Source organism: Anopheles bellator, chromosome 2 (assembly GCF_943735745.2).
Source record: "Anopheles bellator chromosome 2, idAnoBellAS_SP24_06.2, whole genome shotgun sequence".
NCBI classification, from domain to species: domain Eukaryota; kingdom Metazoa; phylum Arthropoda; class Insecta; order Diptera; family Culicidae; genus Anopheles; species Anopheles bellator.
This window is the reverse complement of record NC_071286.1, coordinates 9,920,908-9,941,088: the sequence shown is the minus strand read 5'-3', so window position 1 is coordinate 9,941,088 and position 20,181 is coordinate 9,920,908. Positions and strand designations below refer to the sequence as shown.

The 20,181-nt window shown below is 50.5% G+C and overlaps 2 protein-coding genes across 2 annotated transcripts; one reads left to right on the top strand and one right to left on the bottom strand.

Moving 5' to 3' along the window:
• The first annotated feature begins 3,444 nt into the window (after positions 1 to 3,444).
• LOC131212498 (angiopoietin-related protein 6-like) lies at positions 3,445 to 5,217 on the top strand. Its single transcript, XM_058206389.1, has 5 exons — positions 3,445 to 3,522; positions 3,751 to 4,127; positions 4,192 to 4,818; positions 4,893 to 5,036; positions 5,067 to 5,217. Exons 1-5 carry the CDS (start codon positions 3,445 to 3,447, stop codon positions 5,215 to 5,217), a joined length of 1,377 nt encoding a protein of 458 aa, XP_058062372.1.
• Positions 5,218 to 14,096: 8,879 nt separating this feature from the next.
• Positions 14,097 to 19,176, bottom strand: LOC131212494 (connectin-like). Its single transcript, XM_058206380.1, has 3 exons — positions 18,319 to 19,176; positions 18,027 to 18,243; positions 14,097 to 14,683 (listed from the first exon to the last, which is right to left on the bottom strand). Exons 1-3 carry the CDS (start codon positions 19,174 to 19,176, stop codon positions 14,097 to 14,099), a joined length of 1,662 nt encoding a protein of 553 aa, XP_058062363.1.
• Positions 19,177 to 20,181: the final 1,005 nt, after the last annotated feature.

Sequence of the window (20,181 nt, the reverse complement as noted above, 5' to 3'; positions counted from 1 at the left end):
AGTTTTCGGCGCTTGGCTCCCGGGCGGAGCTACGGAGCGATTCAATTATGATGTCTAGAGCGAATGGACGACACTTTTGACCTGCTGGTCCAGCGACTTACACCGGGGCAGCGATGCAAGATAGTGGTGCACTGTATTTCGTTTCGCAATTCCAGGTCGCCCCGACCCGACAGGTCGCCTGGTCCGGGTGCGTGGTGAATGAAGCTCTCCCATCCCGGTGGCCATCATATCTGGGTGCCCCAGTTTTGTGTCCCGTACGACAGCAATGTGTCTTTGCCGGGGAAAAATGGAACAAAGTTTTGAGCATATTTTTCATGTTGTTCTAAATTTTTTGGCATATTCGGGTTTAATTAGTTGGCCCGGACCACTCGGTACGGCACATCGTCTGCAGTTGCAGTGACTGACCTCGACAGGGAGGACTATTGCTTTGTGGTGTGACGAGGTGCCAAATAGACACCCTAGTGGCCACACAGTTGGGAACATTTTTGCTTCAACTATGTGTAGGTTACATTATGTGACTCATCATCATCGGGATTCTCTACTTGACGTTAACCGACAGCGCTCAAGCTGAAATGCTTGCGGAAGCATCCTTTGAGAAACAGGTGCTTGCTTGTTGGGGAATTCCTTTGATCGATTGCTCGGACGTCCATTAGCAAAAATGAGGTTCTCGCAACGGCCTTGATGCGGCCTTCAGAGGCCCGGACCATCCCGGAAATTAAATAACATATCAATTTTTGGGACGTTGACATTGTGCTGCAAATGTGAGCCCTAAGGCTCCGGTTCACCATCAGAACGCCGGGTGAAGTTGTTACACTGATCAAGGGGTCGAAAACGAAGACCGAATATGATTTGTCAGATGCATTCGGTGAAGTGAAAGTCGACGCGGCCGAAGGAGCATCTCGCCGTGGGCGATGGTTTTACTTCTTTTGCAAGGATCTCGTCGGTGGTCTCTAGCAATTGCCGGAAGTGTTTCCGTTGTGTCGGACAAATGGAACGCTTCTGATGACCAAGAAGAGCGCAGAATTCAGGACAGATGGCTGAATTTCTGTGGGACGCTTCTACAACGACAATGGTTGACCGGATTCTGATAGCAACAGGCTAGATCGATGGTACTTAACGTTACAACGATTCAACGCTAACGCTTCAACGTTTTACATTCTGTCAAATAAGTACCGGGAATTTGTGATTTGAAAGAAAATGCTTCATTCGATTTTCAATTATTTTATGGCGTTAGATTGCTACACAAGTCAGTGACTTATGGCTTTCGGCTATTTTAATGCTCAGTTAATTTTTCACAACTTTTTTGTGTGAAAGAGTTTTGTCGCATCGTCGATTTTTGCCTTCTCCTAAATAAATTGATCACGAAGCGGTAATTTGGGTTTTGGAAACAAGAAAAAGCCATAGGGGGCCAGATTTGGTCAATACGGTGGCTTTGGTATCATCAGTTTATAGTTTTTGGCCAAAAATTCACACACAAGCAACGAGCTTAAACTTCGTATGCACGTGGTCTGTTCAAACATTTTCGCGACTTTTGGGTTTCGTTTTTGAATTTCCCGTTTGTGGCGGAAATTGAGCAAAACTTGCAGGAAATATTCTTTATTGACCGTTCTCTCTTTCGGCAACAACTCATTGTGCACCACGCCACTGCAATCGAAGAAAACTGTAAGCAAAACTGTTCTCATTCGACCAAACTTGGATTTTCGACATCTTCTTGGACCTCTGAAAAAAATTTGAACCACCAATAAGCGCTGCTTTTGGTCTCAATAGCTTCACCATTTGCCATAGTCAACATTTCGATTGCATCCGAGCTCTTAATTTCGTTTTCTACAGCAAATTTGATAAAGATTCCTTGCCATCCATTTTTTGAAAGAGTAAAAAATCGCCGATGGGCCAAGACACGAGCACAGTAAAACAGCTGTCAAAGATTAAGTGATAGTTTAAAATGGCCGAACTTTTCACCATAAGTCACTGACATGTGTAGCAATCTAACGCCACAAAATAATCGAAAATCGAATAAAGCATTTTCTTTAAGACCACAAATTTCCGGATACTTTATTGTCACAATGTACATTTATTTTCAGGGTTGTGTTGGTTTCTCAGAGTGACCTAAGACTAGAAGGTATCGGTGTCTTATAAGCGTAGATTAATCGATCGACGGCAGTATTCTGATGAGTTTGGATGCTGGGCACCATCCAGGTAATCGTTCCACCAGGAAAAGAAAGAGCATCAAACAACGGACTAGTCACTCTAGTATCGACAGAACGAAGGACCAATCCCCAAACGGTTGATGCCCAAAAGTCTCAACATCGGATGATGAGATTGTAATGCGAGACAACGGTAAGTGTGGTGTCTAGTAGAGCTTCATCTTCTTTTTACTATTGAAATAAAACCGTTCATGTGGCAAACAAACATCAAACTCTTGACTTGATGATTAGCCATGATCACCACAAGCTTGATCAATATAAATACGGCTAGTCAACTTCGTTAATTTCGTCAACTAATGATGTATTTTTTCCGATTCTTCCGTACCTCATAATTTCGCTCAAAATCGTGGGACCATTAGATGAATTTACTGAGGAAAGTGTGAGGTTTCGAATTCGAATAAATCGCTACTTGTGCTAAACAGCCTCACCGAACTGTGGCAGTGGCCGAAGGTCACTGTGCCAACCCGGACCGTGCATCGCGCGCCCTGACGTCAATGGCGGTGCATTCCTCTATCCGATGCTGGTCCCCGCGTGTTTTGTGTGGTCGATTTACATAATGGCGAACCAAATCGGACCCCCGGGATTGTCCAGGCTTATCAATTCATTTGCCACATCGGAACGGACTAGAGGTAGGTCATAAAAATGAGACACGGGATTGTGCCGCGCGAACAGGTTCTCTCCGCCGTCCGGAACTCGAGTGGGACCGGTTTTCTTGGGGCTACCGACGACGAGCGAACGATCGTTGCCGAATTAGTGAAGATGGTGTTTTGGTGGCTGTGATAAGACACACCTTCCAGTTTGCACTTTCGACTATCTTTCTGGAACCGCCGGAATGGCCGCTGCACTTGGCCGAGACAGATTTGGTTTGCTGACGTTGATCGTTGCCTATCAATCGGCGATTGCGGCGATCGAAAAAACCAGACGATTCTCGCTCGGTGCCTCCACACGTGCCGTCATTTAGTGCCTAGTTTTTGTTATTATAATTTGTGACCCGTTTGCTGAAAATAGCCTTTCGGCGGACCAGTTCAAAGAATGGGGTGAATGGGATGGCGGTTGATGATTGCAGGCCCGCGAAAACCAGTTGCGACAGAGAAAGCTTCCTTCTGAAGGCATCTAACGGTGAACGGTGGGCAGATATTGGGAACGGCGACGCAGTTTGGTGGCTGTTGTGGTAGCGTACGGTACACTGGACACCGCAGACACCGTCGGGTGGCAGTCGTGATTTAGGAGTAGAACGGAAATGATCCCCACGAAGCTACTGTTGGTCGGAGCGGCCCTAGCGCTGGCAGTGGCCTTACAACGTGCGTTCAGCGAGCCAGTCAGGAAGAAACCTCAGCACCATCCGGATCATCATCACCCAGACCATCATCATCCAGACCATCATCACCCAGACCATCATCAGCACCCTGATAAACATCATCCGGATCATCATCACCCAGACCATCATGACCATCACCCTGATAAACATCATCCGGATCATCATCACCCAGACCATCATCACCACCCTGATAAGCATCATCCAGACCATCATCATCCAGACCACCATCACCATGAAGATCATCACCATCACAAGAAGCACAAGAACCACCACAAAAACCAGCATCATCATCATCATCATCATCATGGTGGCGAGGTTTACGGTTTCGGCGATCCGTTCGAGTCGAACGCACGTTGGCTGGACGAAGACTCCACGTGTAACTGCGAGCTAATCGGCCAAAAGCTGAAGCGGCTCCGCGAAAAGGTACTGATCGTGCTCGCGTCGTTCGACAAGCTGGGCAAGGCGCAGGTCGATCTCCGGCAGATCAAGAACCTGCTCAAAAACATCGACCTCAGTCTGACCACCGCCGGGGGGTCCGTCTCGAGCAGCGAGAGTCAGCTCGGGGCGCTGGAGGAACAAACGTCCGCCATCTCGAAGGAACTGAGGTAGGTTGTGAGTGAGAGTGCCACCGCCTTTTCGTTCCCACTTAGACGCCAACCCTCCGTTTAGTCGCGCAAAGGCGTTGGCCCTGCAGAGCATTACGAAGGAGTACCTGGTGGATGCGCTGGGACCGCTGAAGTCGAGCACCGATATGCCGCCGCTGCAGGAGCTCGACGAGCCCGTGTACGGCTCGTGCCAGGATCGGCGGATTCTCAAGACGGGCGTGTATCGGATCGCGATCAACATCACGAAGGAGATGTACGTGATGTGCAGTCTGGACTTTGGCCACAACGCCTGGACCGTCATCCAGAACCGGTACGATGGCCGGGAGAACTTCTTCCGCCCGTGGAACCACTACAAGCAGGGCTTCGGGTACTTCGGGTTCGGTGAGTACTGGCTGGGGCTGGAGAACATCTACACGATGACGCGGGGCCGCGAGTACGAGCTGCTCATCCTGCTCGAGGACTTTGACGGTGCGTTTGCGTACGCCAAGTACAAGTACTTCCGCATCGAGGGCGAAAAGTACAACTACAAGCTGGCCAAACTGCACGGGTACATCGGGAGCGCCGGCAACTCGCTGCAGAGCTCCGACGGGATGGCGTTTACGACCTACGACCGGGACAACGACAAGCTGGACAAGGGGAACTGTGCCCAAGAGAACCATGGCGCCTGGTGGTTCCGTTCGTGCGGTGACAGGTAAGGTCGCTGTAAAGCACAGGACTGCGCCGACTGTCGCCGACTGACCATTCGTCTTTCGCCCCGGGGGTCAGCAACCTGAACGGAGCGTACCGGAAGGAGTACTCGCACGATCAGATGGGAATGTACTGGAAGGAGTTCCGCGGGCTCAACTACAGCCTCAAGCGGTCCCGGATTATGATTCGCAGCAAAAAGGAGTACCACCACCACCATGACGAGCACCACCACCATCACCACCACCACCACAGCTACCATCGGACGGATGAGGCCGAATCCGAGGAGGACGATGGCGCCATAATCGAGAGCGAAGGCGAGGAGGACGAAGAGAACTTCCAGATCGAGGAGGAGGCTTGGTCCGCACTGTGGGACGGTTTCGAGGAGGAGGAACTTAAGAAGTAACGTAGCTTTTCCTTTTGGGCTAGTCCGCTTTTGGGCAAGTCCACTATTTATATGGATGTAGTTAATAAAAATAAATAGCAAAATTGTGTCCGATTCTTTAACATTCCGTTGTACGTTGTATTCTCCCGGGGTGGTCCTTGCGTTACGTTTAATTAAACATTTTCCGCGGGCACATTTCCACGGCACTGATTGCTGCTTGATTAATTCGGTTCCGGCATAAGTTGCGCACGGCCAATCGAGCGAGTTTTTTTTGGTGGAGCCAAACAAAAATCGGGGCCACTTCCGCCTGGCAGCGATCCATCATCATCGCAGCGTATGATGGACCTTATCAACGTGACTTTACGGATTACCAATCAGCGGTCCGTGGGGCCATATGTGGACTTTTGATTTCTCTCCCTGTAGGAAAAAAATACAAAAGAGGCAAAAAAAAGCATGAATTAAAGGGCACCACATTGGGAGTGCAACTTTCGACCAGACCTTCGCCATCGGATTCGGTGCCACCAAACATTGTTGGGTTTACGGTTCCACCGGCCAAAGGGGAAGAATTCCTTTTTTATGCTGCATTTCATTAGATCTGTTAAGCGCCAACAACCTGGCGACCGTTGTTGAGTGACGTCGCTGAGTTGTGCCAAAACTAGTTTCCACTTCATTATGTCCGTTCATTGCCGGACCGAGTGGAGCGGCGGCAGATTTATGTCCGCCGCTGTCCACTGTGTGTTGTGTGACTGTCAAACGTTACAAAATACAAATATTAATATCAGTAATTTATTTTCTGTCATAATAAATATTCTTTCGTCCACGCCCCACGATTCACATTGGGGTCTGCCCCGAAAGGGTGCCCGTGGTCGAATTTCGGGTTCACAGTCTCGGTGCATTGCCGGACACCGATTGCGATCCTACAGCGCCATTAAGACCAGCGTCCAGGCCAGCGTCCAGGCCAACTCCAGAGTGAGTAATTTAAATTATTTTTATTTATTACCGCACTCGAACCATCGACTTGAACATGATTTACGTGCTGCGCGCTGCCGTCGATCTCGCTCCCTCGTAGGGGTTCCCCCTCATTTGAATGTAGTGCTTTTTGGGTGAAAACGGAAAGAAACGGAACAAAAAAACGTGCACCACGACAGATTTAATAATAATTACGAAACCTCAATGTTACAGCAACTTTTGGCCGGGGCGGGTCGATTAAATCGTCATTTACGGGGCAGATAATTAAATGAGCTGTTGTGTTCGATAAAAATGGCTGTGCTTCACCCGCTCGGTGGTGGTCGTTGATTTATTTAGGTTTAATTTAATAAGTAGTCCCTTAACGCTGCCTTTGCTCGGCGGTGATAAGCAGAGTTTGCTGAGAAGATGTGTCCTTTTGGCGTACAACACACCGTAGTACCGATCGTTGGATCGTTGAACCAAAATTACCTGAACCTGAGGAATTTCAAAAGCTATTCCAATACAATGATTCACAAAACAATTCCTGCTGAAAAGTCCAGTCTGATGCTCAGCCATCAAATGAAAAGTTCACAAACAAAAGGATAAAGGCATAAGGGAAGGCAAAAAATAATAAAAAAGAATTACGTACGCTTTCCAAAAAAATGCAGTGAGTTGTTGGCATCGAGCTACAGGGTTGTCAAATATGCTTGACCTGTTTTTGAGAACATTTTCAATTGTATCTGGTCCTATTTCGTCAATAGCAACTTGAATTTGGGTCTTGAGGTTGTCAATAGTTGCTGGTTTGTTCGCATAACATAAATATCAGCTGTGGCTGTCGCTGTATGGCACGTAGCGCCGTCCGGTGGAAACCAAATGCCGCCGAAGTTCTCAGCTTCAATTACGCCGAAGAACCAATCAGCCAAAATCCACACCAAACAGTCACTCGTTTTGGGTGCATTGGCTTCTCTTGCACGATGTGTGGGTTTTCCGAACCACAATACTGCTTACTGGAAATGATCTTCAATGAAACGTGCTTTTCACGAATGAGTTGATGACCTACCTCTCTGGAAAAAAATTTTTCATACTTCCCAATGTTCTGCAACCAGAATTGTATTTTATAGATAAATTTGGTGAATCGACTTTTCAAATAAATGTTCAGGCATCGAAAAATGTTGAGCCATTTTTGTTGTATAACCAAATGAAAAAATGTGCGCTTGTTTGACCACCCTGTAGAAAACCATTGAGCTACTGAAAGCTAGTAAACCTAGTAGAAACTGTTGCTCAAACGTTCTCAGCATACATGTTGAGTTGCCAAAAATGTCTGACGATGGGTAACACCTAACAAAAAATCGTTCTATCGCTCTTATTCAAAGTTCGCTGTGCCAGCTTTGATGGCTGGCTAAAAGTACAAACAATTTCAAAGCGCAACGCTGCTGTCAAAGGCAGTGCCCAATCCAGCGACTTAAACCGAGCCCGCCGATGCAGCAGCAGCAGCAGCAAATCACATGTCAGTTACAGTACCATGCGGAAAAACGCTTCCGCGGTGGCGCAGCCTTCCGCTCCTGTGCCAGAGGAGGTCCTGCCAAATTAAGCCAAGCAGTCGCGCATTCCGGGTGCTAATGAAATATTCGACGAGCCGTCGACGGTTCGGCCGTAAATCGGCCGAGCGGTTCTCTGCTTGTGAGAGCCAGCCACGGTTCCCCGTAAACCATGGGTTGCTTTGATGTTTTTGACCGATCCGTTCGCTATGCGGTACGGTCATCCCGGTACGGTTTGTTGGCCAACGGAATGCCCGACCCGGTACGGCCACGGCCAGGGAATGCGGTTCCAGTGTACGCCTTTTAAAAGACCTCCGCAGAAGGCACAACAACGTGGCGCGGGGCCGAAAAAAGCGTCCTTCGCAAGTGCAGCGCCAACTATGCGGAAGAGTTTTTCACATGATGATGCGCCTTGCTGACGTTTTTCACCTGATTCAACCAAACATTTGACCATCTCCCCCCGGGGGGGCCACAATCCGGCTCGACGGCCTCCAGGACCTCACACAGGACCCCGACTTCGCAATCATAATCATCATTAGCGTGTGCTGCTGCTCGGAGTTAGTGAGGTTAGTGAGCGTTGAGCGGTGGCCAAAGTTTCGTCTCCCGTTGGCGTACTTTGGGTCGCAAATACCAATCCCTGCGGCCGGGGAGCCGGTGGGACTTTTTGCCCACGTTTTCGGTACTATTCAAAGTTTTCTTGACATTTCCACGGGACGGACACCGCGCGCAGCGTTCATCGTTCTCACACACTCCGCGCCGTGGCTGTGGAAATTAAATTGGCTTTAAAAGTTTTTCCATTTGGCAAATTATATTAATCCCCGGGAAAAAGAAAACTAGCGAACCCCCGAACCGAGGAAGGACTCGCCGGACAATTTACCGTTTGGTGATGTATACACTTTTTTGCACTCCCCATGCATTGGTTGACTTGTTTGATGCTCGGTGCCGGTGCCGGTGCCGGCGGTTGGTATGCTGTTTAGCGTAAGCATACATTTTTAAAATGGCCAACAAATTCGACCGTGCAGGTGGAGGCCACCGCCGAGGCTCTATTGAGCGGCGTACGAACGGACCGCACTCGGGGGAAATTAGGGACGGACGAGTTAACTTCTGAAGGAACAGTTTGTGGGTCGACTTACTTGTGCCGGAAAAACGTTTTTGATAATTGGCCCACATTAGGGCCCCGTGGCCATGGCGATTCGCCGGAACCGGAACGCCCGAGCCGGATGATGTACGTTCATGCGCGAAATTGTGTTAGTTTCGCAATTTTCGTAAGTCATGCCCGTTGGGAGGGCAAAAGTGGAATCGGTTTCCTGAAGGCAGCCGGTTTTTCGGTATTACTCATGGAGAGGCTTAAATCCACGCCACCGTTCACGGACCGCAGTGCTTCAAGCGTCAAGCGACCCACTCGGCGGTCTGCTAATTTGATGGTTTTTAAACATAATTTTCTCTCATCAGCAAGAGGTCACGTTCACCCGACGTTAACCGTAACCATCTGGCCACCCTCGAACGGGGCGGCCACACCATAAGCTTTAAGTTGATGGCCCGATCGGCCATCAATATTCTGGGTGCGGTGCGGCGCCTAGAGGTGCCAAACTCCGGGTCCGGGGGGAGGTTAATTTAGAAAACATGCTTCTTAAGACGCCGGTCCGGGTGAAACTTCTTGGGCGGAAGTTTTTGTGTGTCTCGGGTCGGGCTGGAATTTCTTTCGTTCGGCCCCATGATTCAGCAGCCCGGTCGAAACATCGATCTCCCCTGTCGAAGTTGGCGGCCAGCTCGGATCTGAAATCTTTTCTTTCATGGAAAGCAAAAGAAGCAAAAAACAACCAGGAAGAAAGAACGAGTAAATTACCGACAGGAGGGGATTATAAATTTTAATCTACTTCTGGCCCGACCCAGCCCGACTCAGTCCGACATCGGAACGGGGAAGAACAATGGCCGGGAATGGCTAGGGGGCGCTAGGGCCACTTACCGGGGCGGTGATCGATCCGGGGCTACGGATTTGAATAATTTTCTTCCCGCAAAAGCACCGCCACGGAGAGCCACGGATATTGAGTAGAGACCGGCAATCTGCGCCGAAATTTGATTAGTTTCGCCGATTGTCGTGACCTGAGCCTGAGCGGTCCGTTGATTTTGGTGATGGAAAATTGGTGTGCCTCTTTGGGTGGATCTTACCTGAAACACCTTCCGGGCGCTGTCCATCGGATTGACGTCCGTTTTGATCGTTCTATTGGCGGTCCCGGCCTGATGAATCAGAATCGTCTATGGGCATCGCGCATTTTAGGTCAAATTATGTTTTATTTCATTTCACTTTCATAGGGTTCACTAAACTTACTCGAATCAAGGACATCGTTTTGTGAAGCATAAAAATGTACATCTCGCTTTGTTCGCTCTGTTATTTTTGTGCATGCCGACACTGGCCGAGGCCGATCTGTGGTTTGCTCGAGTGACTTGCTGGGCTCCTTACGCTTGGCAGCGTATTTTCATTTCACGCCGTTACGGGCGCGGAAAACGCAACGCACGTACGTGCCTGCGGATCGTTAGGTGAACGTTTTATTTATTTCTTTCTTTTTTCTTCCGAACTAACGGAGGGTTTGGCGGGGCACACGACAAAATCGAGGGGGGAAAAAGGAACATCTTAAAGGGAGTACGTTGAACGAAGTTCAACAAACAGTGTAGGCTAACCGGCCCGGCCTGGCCCGGCCTTGGCCCGTCACCCGGCAATCGCAGCAGCCATGCACTGTCGGACATAATTGGTTTAGTGTGGCTTCGCCGGGCCCCGGTTCCCGGTTGCGTGTGTGTTTCTGTATCGATTGTTCCGCTCAGTCATCCGCTATCCTTACGCGTTCGTTTTTATCGTTCGCTTCCCTCTCATCAGACTTTTTCACCTCGTCTTCGACCATTCCAGCCGCGTTTCGTATTTTAAAGTTACTTTCCTACTCACTTAGCGCGCTGCTCAGTCACTTGATCGTCGGTAGGGTTTACTAGTCTGTTCACCATGTTCGCATTGTCCGTCTGTTTGGTTTTGGTTTGCTTTTGGTTTGGTTGTCGGTATCGGTTTCTTTAGTATCGCACACCTAGTTGAATCACATTTATACAGTATTTACAGTTACAGAAAGCTTGCATTTAAATCTGAATGGATTGTTTACTATTTTGCCCCTCGGTTTGTGTTTCTTTTTACTTACGTGTCACTCCGTGTTCGTGTGGTATAAAGTTTGTATGGTGCACGACCCGTTTTCTTCTGTCCCCATTTGAGAGCGGGCTCTTAGTTAGAATGTGGATTTTGCTTAAAGGAATGCACTTAACTGTATCTTCCCGTATCGTCGGAGTTTGCCTGTCGGCGTGCTCGGGTGCATCCAGGTTCGCGCTCTCTTTACAACCACATTCATCACATCCCGGAAATCCGAGCCGCCCGGCCTGGACACGGTAGGCCCCCACACGGACGATGTGGGGGGCATCTCCGCCAGCAGTCCGGCGGGGTCGTAAATCTTCGTTACCGAACTTTTGGAAGTATCTTCCTTAAATCCCCGGCCCAGACCCGGCACAACTTTCCTTTGGGGGCCATCGGCGTAGCGACGGGAAACAAAAAGGGAAACCTCGAAGACCGGGCGGAAGCGGACTTCCCGCTCGCGCCATCGATGGCAAATTCCCGGGCGTAATGTGATTACACTCAATTACGCAGATTACACTCGACTACTAATTGGGTGCGCGCTAGTTTTATGCTCCTCCTCCGGTGGGTGGTCCCGGCCGGGGGGTTTCTGTCGCTGCCAAGGCAAGGCAATTACCAGCTCCCAAGAAGTGGATACAAATTTTTAGTACCGCCACCACCGCCACCCGAGGCCCAGCGAGTGGCCTCGGTTGCGCCATCGGGTATGCTCAATAAGCGCGGAAGCGCTAACTTGATTGTATCCTAAAACGAAACGCGGCTCAAATCAACTTGCCACGCCCCCCCCCCACGGGACGGCCCCCGAGGGCTTCGACCCGCGAATCTTCTCGGAAAAAAGCTCCCCCACCGGCGGAAAAGTTCGGTGCGGCGTACATTAAATATTAATTTTCTTTTCCTCGTGCTCTCGCGTGTTTAGCGATTCACACCACGAAGATCGGTTTCGCTTTTTTAGGCGCGCACGTGCGCCTGTGTCTGTCCGGCTAACCGAGTCAAAATGAAGCCCCGGCCCGGCGCTGGTCGGGTTGCGTATGAAGCATTTAAATAGATTAATACACACTCGGGGGCTGTGTGGGTTTGTAGCAAAGACAAACTCGTACCGGGCGCGGAGCGTGATTTTAACCGAATAAGCATCGATCAGCCCCATCACTAGCGCCACTTTTAAAGGGGGTCTCTGCCCAACACACGGACGCTGCCGGGTTTATGTGCCCCGGGCTCGTTTTACACCGTTTTACGATGCAGTTAAATGTACGTAGCACTTTGCTTACTTTATTAACATTGCCTCCGCCCATTTTGTTGCGCCTCGACGCCACCTTTGATGGACGTTCCTTCTGTTGAGGCCCCGTTGTGAGTGAGGTGGTAACGGTCGTACGCCCTGCAAGTCTTGCAGGGTGCCGTTTAACATCTTCTTCTGGTTCGGGTTTTTTGCGCTCCGGATGCGTCTTTGGCCGTGGCGCACATTTTATGCGGCCCCCAGTTTATGCTTCCTGGCGCCAGACCAGATCGAGTGCCAGTGCACCAGTTTCGTGCGGTGCAGGAAAATTATTTTGTTTTATCTCCTCACCAGTGAGACAGCGAGAGAGAGAGAGAGAGAGAGAGAGCGCCAGTTCATCAGACCGGCAAGAAAAAGGGGTTCACACTCCGCGTTCTCTGTGCGACACCCGGAATGCTAATGTTGCCACCGCCGCTGGTGGTGGTGGTGCATGTAAATTACGGTTTTGATGACATGATTTTCTGTGCCACCAACGGACCCGGACCGGGACCGGGAAAAAAAGTGAAGACTCCGCGAGCCGGAAAACTCATGGCGCAACTGTTTTGGAGTTAATTTCAGCTCCCAGAAGAGCTCGAGAAAAGAGCACCCTTGGACTGGGACCGTAAAAATTGGCCATGAAATGTGCCGCCCCCCGCTTGATGAGCTGCCAAAGAGGTACTTCCGGCAGCTTCCGGTTCTTTCAAATGAATGTGATTGCGAAAAAAACACGAGTCCTGTGTTAGAGCCCCGAGAGGAAAGTGTTTCCCGTTGGCGACACGTGCGTGGTGCTTGTTGTAATTAATCAGCCTGGATCGTTCGGTCGGAGTGATGCGAATCCTTGTTGCTCGTGTACCGAACAAGGGTTTTCCCTACGGAATGCGTTAATCGGCCTCGGCGTGTTGGGTGGCGTACGATGTTTAATTGAAAGGAATCCTGCATATTAAACAACAATTGTTGCAAAGGAACACGATACATTCGATGGTTCGGTTAGTTGGTCTATAAAGCTACAGCATTTAAAGTTCCGTCAAGCGTTTTTATGCTGGTTCAATTCCATGCTCCATAGTGTTACGTACGTACCCGGTGAAGAACCGAACGTAAAGGAAAAAGAACATAAGGGATTTGTCTTATCAGGAGCAGAAAAAGTATTTTCCACAGCAGCGAGTGAGTGGCCACCACCGTCTCTCAGTGATTCCGATCCAGGCGATGCCATGCTGACCGCTGGATGCTTCCGATGCTTCAAACAACAACAAACCCGGGCCGGGATAGTTGATTGGACTAGAAGTGGGTTCGTCCTGAACGTACGCTGAGTGTACGAGTGAGTGTGTGTGACCGTGTGCGCTAGCTGAGGACAAATGTGGATCGCGTCATCGATCGCGTAACACGTTCACGAGTAGTTCAGTACTATTTACAGTGAGTAAGAATATTCTTTGCTGTGTGATTCGTCAAATACCGGAGTTATTTACAGAATCCTCCCCCCCCAGGGCGGGGGTAGATTCGATTGGCTGCCCACACGCGAAATGTCCTTTTCTATCGCCCTACCGCCCGCAAACTTCCGCCCTAGACACCTTAAACCGCCCGACAGGGGCTCGACAGTTCGCCTGGGGTTTCTGGTAAATTCGTTTTCCTGTTGCTAGATGAGTTTCGTTTATCTACTTCCGCCGTCGACGATTCCACGTCGGTCGGATCGAAACATAAATATTTACACACGCCGCTCGCGAACGAAAGGCGAAACCACAGGCATCCCGTAACTGCCATTGTCTGCGGCCAGAGAGTGGAGTGTGTGTTGTTTCTATTGCGTTATCGGCGTAAACTTAACGGGGTAATACAATCCGTTCCGCGACCACCGCACCGCGAACGACCAACGGAAAGGCGGCGGTAAACGGAAATTCAAGGTTCGCCTAAGGTAGAGGGACGTCTCTATGGATCTACTCTACTCCCTTTCAACTTGCCTGCCTGCCTGTTTAAGTCCTAATTGAAGGTGGCCCCTTTTGGTCGGTAACCACCACTAACACTGGGGAGAGAAGGCGAAGAACAGGAGCGTCCCGGCGAGCACCAGCTGCCAGTGGAACGGGTCCGCGCTGCCACCGCCCAAGCGTCCGGTGGCACTGGTGGCCGTCACCGACGACCGCCAGCCCATATCGAGGCCGATGGATTCGCGCGACAGCGGCAGCTCCGTGGGCTCGTCCAGCTCCTTCGGGCACGGCATGATGGTGTCCTTCCGCAGGCTCATCAACGTCACGGTCTGGGGGCCCATCAAGGTGGCGGGCTTCTCTAGCTGGCCACCCGCCGTGGCCGCCCGCTCATCGGTGGCCGATCGGGGAGAGCTGAACTTCTTCTGTACCGCCACCTGTGGTGGCTTCTGGTGTAGCCGGTGCCCGGTTTCGTCGTAGTAGTCCGTGTCCGTGGCCGGAACGAACTCGCGGCCGTACTCCTTCAGCAGGTGGTTCGGCAGGGGAAGCCCGTACACGGAGGCTCCCTTGAAGTCGTGCAGGCACTCGATCTGCTGGAGCGCCTGTCGCAGTCCGTCGTTTTTGGTGTTGTTCCGCAGATCAAACAGCCACAGGAGTCGGCAGTCGCAGACGAACCGGTTGTCTGGGGAGGGAGAATGATGCATCGGATTAGCGCATTAATAGAGTTGATTGGTCCATCGTGAAATCCTTGGCTCCGCCCCTCGTTGCTAGTGCCAGATCATAGCGACCTACGATGATTATAATGTCATCGGTCATTTTCCATTCCGAAAATGCACTGAGAGTGAGATGAGATGAGAACGAGGCTCTCACTATGCGCTGTGTGGCTCACTATGGTTCTAGACACTGCGCGACCCGCGATTATATTTAACGGACACAGTTTTCTGCTTTCCGTCGGCAAATGGCGCCAGTTTACGTCGTCAAAATAAGCGTGTAACGGAAGCCGATGCAGTGCGCCTTAAAGTTAGGCAACGCGCTTGACAGCCCCGACAGCTGGGCCCCGTAACCCGTTAACATCTGGGCCGTTGCCGTTTGAGCGACGTTTAAAATTGTGTAGTGCGGTACCGTTTTGCGTTGAAACTCCTTTCTCGAACCCGGTGGCCAAAAGTTTTTCGCTCACCTTCGCACGTAAAGTTACCCGGCACGCGACGCGCATTGCATCGCGAACGGGCTGTCGGGCGCTAATCCATCAATAATCCTGCCACTTTTGGTGCAACGTTCCGGAATCGGAACGGGATTTGTGGCCTGGTGGCCCCATCCCGTACCATTGCTCGTTTTATTTTCTCGCCCACTCTGCGGATGATTCTTTGCACCCGCTTCACTTCGGCCACCCTCTCGACCAGAAGTTAATTTTCCAAAGCCACGGGGCAAAGTTTCGAACGTTCGAAACCCCCCCAATCGACGGGCGCCAATGTTTCCAATCATAAAATGATTGATTCAAGTTTGCCACATTATGCGGTGGCCACCCCAGGGTGGCAAGCAATTTACAAACTAATCTCAGCTCGCTGTCCGCTGCCAATCGTCAGGCGCAGCGCAGCTGGCCGTAATTGCGTAGTGCTGGCGTACTATTTATTTTGTGGCACGAGACAGCTCCCGGGTGCGGGTCTGAAGCTCACACTTGACGTAAATCATCATTAGCGCACGGAAAGTGTGGGGAACAACTTTTCACCTGCCTCAACCCGTTGCTTGCCCCCCCCTAGGCTCCGGACTCCGGCTGGCCCGGAGTGACCTTTACGGCTGGCCCAAGAATATTCCCTGCGAGACCACAGGCCCATCTCAAGCCGGTGCGGCGGTGCGGCCGACCGAAAGGACGTGAAGTTTATGTTGAGCTTTTACGGCTAATGAAAATTTAAATGAACTCCAAAGTACGTCCACCGAGACTCCCCGGCTGTGGTGCGGCCAAGGCGGCGTGTCCCTCACGGCGACTAATGAATACGATGATTGATGGCAAATTTTTTAGTGTTTTCTCCCTTCACTCTTTTTTTTTTTTATTTTGTTCATTTTTGTGGCCGCCATTCGGCTGAGTATTTTGTGCTCCGAGAGTGGAAAGCCTGGGCAGGCGGGAAAGTTTGCCAGCAATTTCCCTGGCTGTCCGGTGAGAGTGACAGTTTGGTGTAGCCGGATCATCAGTTAGTAATTGTGATTGATGTTGGTTTTGTGGGCCGCCTCCAGCCCCTGGGGAGACAGCCTCCCTCGTTTCTCCACATACGCTTTATTCTGCTAGGTTCTTGAAAAAACGGGAACAGAGAGTGGTTTCAATTCACTGGAACTCGTTCTCCGTACTCTTCCGCAGAGACAACACGGGACGACGAGTACAATCGAGACAGACTGAAATGATATTTTAACGTGCCCGGTTGAAAGTGTTATGTGAGTTAATTAAAAAAAGACCATTAAAACGCGCGTGTACGACCTCATCAATCGTGTGGCCGCACATGTGGTGCGCCTCTGGCTGTGTTGCTGACCGGCTGGCGCCCGGAAAGCCCATCGGACGGGACGGATCGAAGCCGGTGCCGGTGGGGATGGACTTGCAAATGCTGTTTTAAAATATAAATGACCCTACAAATTATGCATTACTTCGAGCCGTTCGAGGCATTCGAAGCCGTTTGTCGGACCATCGTTTGTTGTGCCAGTGTCGACAGGGACACAGATAATCGTTAAAGCAAGCGGCCGTTTTTTTTTTGCGTCCCCACCGAAGAAAGCTCATCGAAGCCCGAGGAACCTTTTGATGTTCGCCTGACGCGAAACGGTGTATGGCCTGGTAAATAAATTACTTTTACAGTAAAAAATGGTGGCCCTCGATGAATTATTGTCGCACTCAAGAATGCCACCATCAGCATACGCAATTACCGAGGGCTTTAGCGATTCCGGCCCGGCAGATGCAGATGATCGCACTTGCAAATTATAACCTCTTTGGCTACAAATCCACACAATACACAAAAGAAACGAGGGTCAAAGTGGACCGTAAAGCACTCGAACGGAAGTCCCTGTCTACTCGTCGTTCGCATGAAGTATGCATCTAAATTGTTTTGATACCTTTTTTTGCGGTAGCCAATCCAATTATCCACAGCCCATGGAGCAACTAATTGCAACCCAACCTACGCCACACGAACCGGCTCCATTACTGAGTTCCAAAGGCTCTGAAGGTTTGCCCACCCTTCCGGAGCCAATGTTGTGAAATGTCATCGGAATCCTCGGGAGGACTACACTATGGGTAATAAAATCAACTAACTGCCCCCAGGTCGATCCAATCCGGTGGCTTGATCAGTGTGTGCCAAAGTTTCAGAATTTCACTAAATAATCTTTCTGCGTGCAAACTGTTCATGTATTGCACCGTAAGTCCTCCAAACCCTGTTCCGTGTCACTTGGCACCTCGGGGGGCTCCTAACTCAGTATCGACCGCCACAAACACATGCACCGGGTGTAAAAAGCAAAGATACAATATCCACCAGAAAAAAAAAAAATGGGAACAAACAAGAAAACTTCGCTTCCGTTAAGCTTTCTCCGGGGAACGCTTCCCCGGGGCGAACCGGGCTCGGGCGAACAAATAAGGGAAGTCGTTTAAGTTTTCTATCCGCATCGATTCCACTTCTTTTTATGTCAATGGCCAGCGAGCGTGTGTGTGTCTGGGCCCCGCGAAGCACGGCGAAGAAGGCGAAACACATTTGTAGCCCAAATGAATCCTCGAATCACTCGAGGGACCGCCCGGACTCGGAAGCCTTTCCCGGAGAGTTGGCACTAAAATAAAGGACCGTCGGGCTTAAAAACAATCCAAACGGCAAAAGGGTGTGGGGAAGGGGGGGGAGGGGGCGGCACTGGGCAGACGACACCATTTTGTGGCACTAATTGGGTTGAGATTTGCACGTGTGCCCCACATCTGGCCCCTGGAACCTACTGGTGCGCATCGTTTGTTCTCGTTTGTCTGCGGATCGGGCTGTCAGATCGGTGTCCTTTGCCGGGGCGGCCCTTACCTTTAAGGTGCAGAATGGCCGTACTGTTGACAAGGTTGTCCATCAGCGGGAGGAAGTTGTTGTACGTAATCGTTTCCAGCTGATTGGAGTTTAGGTTCAGATTGAGCACGGCCGGGACGCCGGTGAAGATGCCACGCTCCAGCCGCTTCAGCCGATTGTTTTCCAGGTTCAGCTTCCGCAGGTTGTTCAGTCCATCGAACGCCCGGGCCGACAGTTTCTGTGGAAAGGTAGTCGGAAAACGGGGCGCGTCTTAGACACCGGAAGATTACTCCGTCACGGTCTCCGGGCGTACCTCGATCTGGTTGTGGTCAAGGTCGAGCTCCTGGAGGCTCCAGAGCTCCGCGAAGATCGTGTCACCGATGAAGGTCAAACTGTTGGCGGTCAGCTTCAGTATCCGCAGGTTGCCGAGCCCTTTGAAGATCTCGCGTGTCAGCACCGAAATCTGGTTCGACTCCAGCTTCAGCTCGTCCAGGCTGGTCAGGTACACGAACACATCATCGTGCAGCATGGTCAGGTTGTTGAAGTCCAGATTGAGCCTCTTGAGTGCCGGCAGGTGCACCAGCGCTTCCTTGTCCAGCTCGATGATCTCGTTGCGCTCCAGATTGATCTCCTCCAGGTACGGATGGTTGGCGAAGGCGAACGGGTGCACGAGCCGAATCTGATTCTTGTGCAGCGTCACGTTCCGCAGCTCGGTCAGGTTGCCGAAGGCGTAGTTCTGCAGGTCCGGTATGACCCCGTACTCGATCGTCAGCTGCTTCAGATACTTGAGCGTATGCAGCACATCCGACGGAATGTACGCCAGGTTGCCGATCTTCTGCACCGTGATCTTGAGCTGCTCCAGGGTCGACTGCGTTTGGAACGCGAGCCAGTTCGCGTCCTTGCGCGGCAGCTCCTTGCTGAATATCCAGCAGTTCGCCTTCTGGGCCTTCACGTGCGGATCGTCCGGCGAGCAGTGGCAGACGAGCTTCATCTCCCGGTCGCCCGAGCACAGGTTCATCAGCGGCGACGGCACCACCATCGGCGGGAGGTTCAGGGGCGACGACTTGCCCTTCTTGCCATCCTTCTCCCGGTAGCGGCTCTCGATGGGGCTCGTGACGCTGCACAGCACCAGCAGGGCCAGCGTGAGGCTCTGATATGTCGCCGAGGCCATCTCGAGTCGACTCTGTTGTCTGTAATCGAGAGGGAAAGAAAAAAGTACGAGAAATGACATACGTGAATACTCCTTTTGACGTTCAAGGCGCCCTTAAGTAGCGGCACTTCAATGACGGCCAAACGATGCTAAGGGATGCTATGTCGCGTGATACTACCAATCACGTGATAGGATTCGCGTCATCAAAGTGTTTGCAGTGCTCTCCAGTTCAGCTCCCAAAATTAGAAAAGCACAAAACCATCCGAAAATTAATTAACTTCCCCAAGTGAAGGATAGTTTGCACAGGTCGCCACCCCAAACAAGCCCATCTCTGGAAACTGATTTTAATTTTCAACGAGAACTCGATTTACACACCCACTTGTGAGCCAGTGAGTCGTTCCACCATGCTGTCAATGTTTTCGTGGCTGAAATTGTACTCCAATTTAGTTTGGAACGCGTCATTAAACGGTAAAAGGGTTATTTATACGGCAATCTATTTCATCGGGCCAATTCAGATAATTTGTAGCAGGTCGGATCGCCGTGACATGAGTTCCTCGATAGCATTCTAAAATGCGTAGAAGTGTTTCAGCTCAAAGCTTCCCGAATTTAATTGGAATTATCTGAAGTTTTGCATTCATTCATGATGTCAGGGTTTGAGCTGACGTTTTTTGTATGGAAACCAAAGGCAAAGACTACACTGATGACATTTAATTAATTTATTTTTTGTGTTGGAATGTTCACACGATTGAGAAATGCAATTGTAATCAAGGAGACGTCGTGCAACTGGCCAGACCTTTCTGTTCGATCAAGAGTCTTTGGTCGTCACTTGTTTATATCGGTTCTGTTCAATAAGTCCTGTGGTTCGATAAGTAAAACACAATTCTGCAGTTTCTTTCCTGTAGTACCTTCTTGTCGGATTTCTGAACACGAACTCGTTTCGGAGCCGAAGAAACAAATTTACACCTTTCTTTAGCCTCTTGTTTCGTTTCAGGATCATGGTGATAGACCCGAGTCTCATCCGTAGTG

Bases quoted from the DNA above. Each gene is read 5' to 3' on its own strand.
- LOC131212498 (XM_058206389.1), top strand. From the start codon at position 3,445: ATGATCCCCACGAAGCTACTGTTGGTCGGAGCGGCCCTAGCGCTGGCA. The intron at 4,128-4,191 runs GTAGGTTGTGAG...CCCTCCGTTTAG, and splicing joins GCCATCTCGAAGGAACTGAG to TCGCGCAAAGGCGTTGGCCC. The intron at 5,037-5,066 runs GCACCACCACCA...CCACCACCACAG, and splicing joins TACCACCACCACCATGACGA to CTACCATCGGACGGATGAGG.
- LOC131212494 (XM_058206380.1), bottom strand. From the start codon at position 19,176: ATGGCCTCGGCGACATATCAGAGCCTCACGCTGGCCCTGCTGGTGCTG. The intron at 18,244-18,318 runs GTACGCCCGGAG...ACCTTTCCACAG, and splicing joins TTGACCACAACCAGATCGAG to AAACTGTCGGCCCGGGCGTT. The intron at 14,684-18,026 runs GTAAGGGCCGCC...CTCCCTCCCCAG, and splicing joins GGCCATTCTGCACCTTAAAG to ACAACCGGTTCGTCTGCGAC.